At 43.7% G+C, this 6,614-nt stretch overlaps 1 protein-coding gene across 1 annotated transcript; it reads right to left on the reverse strand.

The window, feature by feature from the left end:
• Nucleotides 1-4,818: 4,818 nt before the first annotated feature.
• Nucleotides 4,819-5,415, reverse strand: LOC125532791 (protein LPA3-like). The gene is made up of 3 exons (XM_048696702.1): nt 5,132-5,415; nt 4,980-5,010; nt 4,819-4,899 (listed from the first exon to the last, which is right to left on the reverse strand). Exons 1-3 carry the CDS (start codon nt 5,413-5,415, stop codon nt 4,819-4,821), a joined length of 396 nt encoding a protein of 131 aa, XP_048552659.1.
• Nucleotides 5,416-6,614: the final 1,199 nt, after the last annotated feature.

The raw sequence follows: 6,614 nt of genomic DNA on the forward strand, positions 1-6,614 counted from the left end.
CCTTTCTTCTGGAATGGTCGAAGACGTTTATGGCCAAAATACGTCTACTGTGGCGTTTTGGTCACTAGCAACCTCCCCAGGCCACGTAGACATCCAGCGCGGCAATCTGACGTGGCACAAATTCAGCCCGGTCCAATTCAATTTTCTACATGGGCCTAGCCCAACAATTCAGCCTATTTGTGTTTTTTTCGCTACTAATTTTGGTGAACTACACGGGCCTAGCCCAGCAATGCGGCCTTTTTATTTTCTAGGCCATGGCCTTTTTGGCTCAACAATTCCAGATTTTTTTATAATTACTTTTTTCTTTTTTTTACGATGGGTCAATTAGTCAGATGGGTCCCAATTGTAAGTTCTGGTAATTGGTCCCAGTTTTCAAGTTTTAGTAAGTGGGTCCCAATTGTCAAGGTCATATTCTTCAGATTTCAATTTCATAGTAAATAAATAGCATGTATTTAAATTGGCCAGACAAAAAATACAAGTAGTACTTCAAATAACAGCAGCCAAAATCAGTATGGAGCTGCTACTCTACAAATAACACATAATACATTTTCAATCACGGTTTTACAAGCTCTATGTGTAATAACTAGAGAATATACAAGCTCTACAAGTGTCTTCAATCTTCTTTGACATGGAGCTCCTTCAGAAGCACAGTGTAGAGAGAGCACAAACTAGGCACCTGCATCATCACAGGAAGGCAATTTTAGATCATAAAAACGAATGTTCCAAGCACAGTTTAGAGAAAAGAACCAAGTAAATTTGCCCTCAATCATACAAACAAAGTTTAGAGAAAAGAACAAGCACTTATTATGCAGGACACATACATACACATCTCAGGAAAATCTCGGAAAGGGAGAGAGAGCAGCAGCAGCAACAGGGGGTTCAGACTTCAGAGAAGATAAGCAGCGAGGTGAGGAGAAGAAGAAGCAAGCGTGGGAATGAAGAGAGGAGTAGCAGCAAGCAGCAATAAAGAGGTTTCGAGAAGAATTGCAGCAGCAGGTTTAGTGGATTCAAAAATGGAATGCCATCATAAAAAACAAAGGATTTTCCATGGTGGTGGTGGACTGGTGGTGATGGTGAGAAGGAGCAGAGCGGCAAAACAAAGGGCATTTGATTAGGCGAAGGACAACCTGAAGAAGGGACGACCTATGCTCTCCTACAACTTTGAAATTCGTGTTCATATGCTGAAGGGGCTTGACGAGGACACCGGACACCAACGACGCCTTTGATGCAACTCCTTAAGCGCATTACTTTGCAATGTTCAAAGAGATTCAGCAGTTAGATAAATCACATGAGTGTCTAAAGAATCAGAACCAAGCTAAGTTAGTTATCAGTTCACTACTAGCCAACCTGGTCGGCTAGCCCTGTTCAAAAGTGAAATCCATGAACCCGGTTACAGTAATGGCTGCAACTTTTCGTGAATGTAATTATAGGGAAACATGGGTCACAAGGAACTTAAAGCAGGAACCTCACAATAGCAAGAGCGGCTGCATTTCCTAATATAACCGGTGAACCACAATAACAAGTGGATCAGCTATTGTTCCTTCCTGTTGGAAACCATCAGCTGTTTTGCTCCAGAGTGTTATGTCAGAACTATCAACAAGATGACGACTCGAGGAAAACAGCATGATGATATTCTAGCACACAGAGTATATATACAAGTATATATATACAAGGATTCTAACACCACAACATTGACAGTAGGAAGCTAACTAGCATCTGATAATTTCTCGACAGATGATAATCTCATCTAGCATCTGAATCTAAACTCAAGCAGCATGCATCAATTGTAGGAGGGGGCAAGCAATTAAAAGCTACAGATAGAACACAAGTTCTATGTACCTAGATAACAAAAGTAAGAAAGAAATTGATGAAATGTACAATGTAAATTTACTATTGTTACAGAGCAAACATTAAAAATCCATGCTCAGTTATAAACCAATTATTGCAACTGATGATGCTGCACCATTCATAGGCAATCAGAGATGAAGGAAACAAAGCAAAGAAATGTCATCACCTTAAGCTCCTCAAGGGTAAAGCCTCTGCCAGCCCTCGCCTTAATGTTGTACTTGTGGGTCTGGCATTGCACGATGGGGCGAAGAGGTCCAGAGGTAGGGCAGGGGAAGATCTTCACAGCCTTCTTCTGGCGAGCTGTATACAAAAAAGAACAGAATGTAAGATGGCAGTGAGTTAAGCAAGCACCACAATAACAGAAACATGTTGTCAGTGGATTGGATGGTAACACAAACATCTACTCTGTCCTGCTGTAACAAACATGTACTTAACTCCTTCATACACCAGTGCAAGTGTTGTTCACATGTTACTACTTGATTCGACTTTATACAAATAAATAGACATGACAATAAACTTGCATAAAGAGACGTCTAGTCTAGCATCAGACTAACTTACTGGTATAAAGTGACATGGATATTCATGACAATACAATGGCTTAATGGCTCAATGCCTGAAGCTTTTTCGCTTACGATAGGAGATTTTACAAAAAAGAATACAAGGTGCCTCTAAACAGGAGCAGAGTAGGTCTAGAGCACTTATGTCAATGCCTCCCATACAATTTATTTAACTCATAGGTTTACATTAATTGAAATACTCTGGGATAGTTCAACAAACAAAAATGTGAAGCAAATAGCATTTTTCAGTTCAGCAACATGTTGTACATACAATATGAGCAGCACAGGACAGTAAAAACAGTGAGCAATCTGCAACTCTATTTTGATGATGAGGACATGACTACCTTGGATACGACCAAAAATATTGCATACATGCATATTTGTCAGGTGATTTCTAATGCAAACTATTCAATAATCTATTTATGTTATCCAGAACAAAAATACTTCACACACTTTTGTGTTTTGTGTAATTGCAGGTGTATGGGACATTTGTACAATCCACATATGAAGATAAGGGAAAAGGAGAAGTTTAGGTTCTGTTCAAGAAGTCCTCTCACATCACTTTTGGGCCAAGAGAAGATAAAGTCCAAGTCTCTCACGTTCTGGATTCAGATTCGGACTTCATAGACATACCTGACTCAAAACGCCAACAACTTTTTCATACGAACTCCGAATTGGTGATTCTTTTTATTTTGGAAACTACATTTCGTGCTCTTTCCAACCCAATTTGATTCACCTTCAAATTCGTCCGGAGCGTTGAGTTATAGACGAAACAATCTAACGTTGCAGCAGAATCCGAGTCAAACTACAAGCCCAAAGGTGTTGCATCACCTCCACTTGGGCCCATGAGCCTTGTACGACCTAGGGTTAGTTTTAGGCTGCCTTGGGACGTCCTCCCACCTCCTTGGCCGCCACCCCTTGCTCCTATATAAGTAGATCCATCTAGTAGCTTTTTCCTTGGGGTTTTGTTTAGATTAAAAGTTCGCCATAGCTGCAACTTCGCGTACTTCGTTTGTGTCCAACGACCAGACCAAGACGTCACAGAACCCCACCTTGATCAATAAAGCTTTCATCTTATATTCGCAATATCCAGATTGCAATCTCAGTTTCTTGCTTGTTCTTCGTTTGCTCGCAGGAAACAGACCCTCGTGGTCAGGTTGATCGTGCTCCGGCGTGGTCAATAACCTTCGGAAGTTGGTTTAGCGATTGCTAAGGCGTGACGTCTCGCACGTTCGTAGTCGGATCGTCAAGGTCAAATCCCACAGAAAACGATAGCCACCATCTCATCGAAAGATCGGGACACCCTCGCCTCTATCAAGCTTGATAGAGGCGAGGGTGTCCCGATCTTTCGATGAGATGATAACTATCGATTTGGTGGAGACGACTTTGACGATCCGACTACAAACGTGCACGACGTTGCGCCTTAGCAATCGCTAAACCAATCTCCCGAGGTTACTGACGATGCTGGAAGCACGATCAGCCTGACCACGAAGGTCTATTCCTGCACGCAATCGAAGAACAAACAATAATATGATAATGCAATCTGAATATTGCAAATATAGATGAAGTATTGATAAAGGTGGGGATCCGGAAGCGGTCTTGGTCTGGTCGTTGGATACAAACGAAGTACACAAAGTTGCAATGGCTAACTTTTAACTAAACAAAACCCCAAGGAAAAAGATACTAGATGGATCTACTTATATAGGAGCAAGGGGTGGCGGCCAAGGAGGTGGGAGGACGTCCCAAGGCAGCCTAAACTAACCCTAGGCCGTACAAGGCTCATGGGCCCAAGTGGAGGTGATGCAACACCTTTGGGCTTGTAGTTTCACTCGGATTCTGCTGCAACGTCAGATTGTTTCGTCCGTAACTCAACGCTTCGGACGAATTTGAAGGTGAATCCAATTGGGTTGTAAAGAGCACGAAATCTAGTTTCCAACAAAAAAAGAATCACCCAATTCCGAGTCCGTATGAAAAAGTTGTTGGCATTTTGAGTCAGGTATGTCTGTGCAGTCCGAATCTGAATCCAGAACGTGAAAGACTTGGACTCTATCTTCTCTTGGCCCAAAAGTGACGTGAGAGGACTTTTTGAACACAACATAAACTTCTCCTTTTCCCTTATCTTCATATGTGGATTGTACAAATGTCCCATACACCTGCAATTAGACAAAACACAAAAGTGTGTGAAGTATTTTTGTTCTGGATAACATAAATAGATTATTGAATAGTTTGCATTAGAAATCACCTGACAAATATGCATGTATGCAATATTTTTGGTCGTATCCAAGGTAGTCATGTCCTCATCATTTTGATGATGTGGGTGCATCCACATAATAGAATTTATTTATCCGTGTGCATCGATCACTAGTCAATTCGTATCCTTTGATGACCATAGTGTTGCTGCAGCAGGAAACATTCAGTCAATGTTGCTGCAGTGTCCCATAACAAGATTCTTATGTATGGACTGAATTTTTGTGCATATGTAACTAGAATCAAACTGTATCCAATAATATATGGCGACATGTCACAGCAGGAAATTTGAGCAGGCGTTGGAGAAGAAGGGCGGGCAGTCAGTACCTTGTAAGAAGAGATGCTGCTGGGCAGAGGCCTAGTCATGGATTACCCGTGGAGGTTCATGGAAGAAACATGGAGGGGATGTGAGAACACTCGTGAGATTGCATTAGATTTAAACGAGATGAATGGGATAGTGGAGTGGAGTGGATGCTTACGGGAACTCAATATCGAGGCGGGTCCTGCCGTCATCGATGGCGGCGGCGAGGGAGCGGGCGGTGTCGGAGACGAGCACTTCGTAGGAGCGCGGCTTGTAGACGGACACCCCGGCCCTGAGCTCCCCCACCTCCGCCTCCTTGGCCGCCTCCGCACGCACCGACCGGAGCCGGCGGCGGCACCGGAAGCGCGCTGGCGCCCCGGCGAGGCGGGCGGGCGGGGAAGGGACGACGCGCGGAGCCGCGGGGGAGCGCAAGAGGCGGACGGCGGTGGAGAGAGGCGCCATGGCCGCGCGCGGAGGAGGAGGGGAGGAGGAAGTGGCGAGGCGGTGCTCTGCTCTGCTCTCCGCCAGCGTGTAGCCCGTTGGTCCTGGATTGCGCCCCTCCCAGTCGACCTCGAGGTCGGAGAGACAGATCTCGCAGCTCTGGATCTGCGAGGAGGGGAGGGGGAGGCCCGGCGGTGAGCTATGGTGGGAGGATGTGGTCTAAAACGGGAAGAAGGGGGCGGGGGCGACGGCGGCGGCGGGAATGGATCTCCTCACCGCGGTGGGATGGGGAAGGAGGGGGAAGCGACAGGGGGGCCGTTGTCGTCGATCTGGAGCGAAAGAATGGAGGCGGGGGAGGGAGGAACGAGAGAAAGAATGGAGGCAGGGGGTGGGTGGAAAATGTCCATGAGGACAGACCTAGGGTTTCGGCTCGGGTGGGTTTGGGCCGTTGGATCCGAAAGCATCCGACGATGGTTGATGCGTGATCTGCGTGATATGCCCATGGTCCAATCAGAACGCACCAATCCATTTGATGACCTTATGACCATATAAATTGGTCATGATCGATTCAATATAAAAAATTTCATTCCATTTTTCAGTGCTCAAAATGAGTATTTTTGTGAAAGTCCTATCAAATATTTGTTCAAATGATATCATATTTTGCACAAGTTTACATCATGGATATGTAAACAATATTGACAAAGGGAGTTTTTACTTCCTTTGCACGAAAAAATAATTTTCCATTTTTCGAGTGGCCAAAATAAGTTTTTTGTGAAGGACCTATAATATATTTGTTGAAAAATTGGACCAAATCATTTTTCTAAAATACTAGGCCATATTTAATGCACAATTGACCAATTGGTTGGGTGTAAAAAGTTTTGATCCACCTCTCGTGAAAAAGACAAATTTCCGCCGATTCAGCTGGAAGCGGGTCAAATTTGAACTGTAGCTGCCTTGTAGTTTGCTCTTTATTTTTTCCAAAAATCATTTCTAGGTACATAAGTATCTATTTAATTAGAGAAACATAAAAAAATCAAAGATTCAACCACTAGCTAGGAACGGTCATTCCCGCCGTTTTGACCGCATTTCGAAACGGGCATAAAAAGTTCAAAAAAAATCAAAAAATTGGGAAACCTTCGCATTGTGTCATTATATGTGGCCAAGTTCCCAGGAAAAATAGTAAACTTTTAATAAGACAATTATTTTAAAAATTGTTCTCA

The sequence above is a fragment of the Triticum urartu genome, chromosome 1, assembly GCF_003073215.2.
Source record: "Triticum urartu cultivar G1812 chromosome 1, Tu2.1, whole genome shotgun sequence".
Classification (NCBI taxonomy): Eukaryota; Viridiplantae; Streptophyta; class Magnoliopsida; order Poales; family Poaceae; genus Triticum; species Triticum urartu.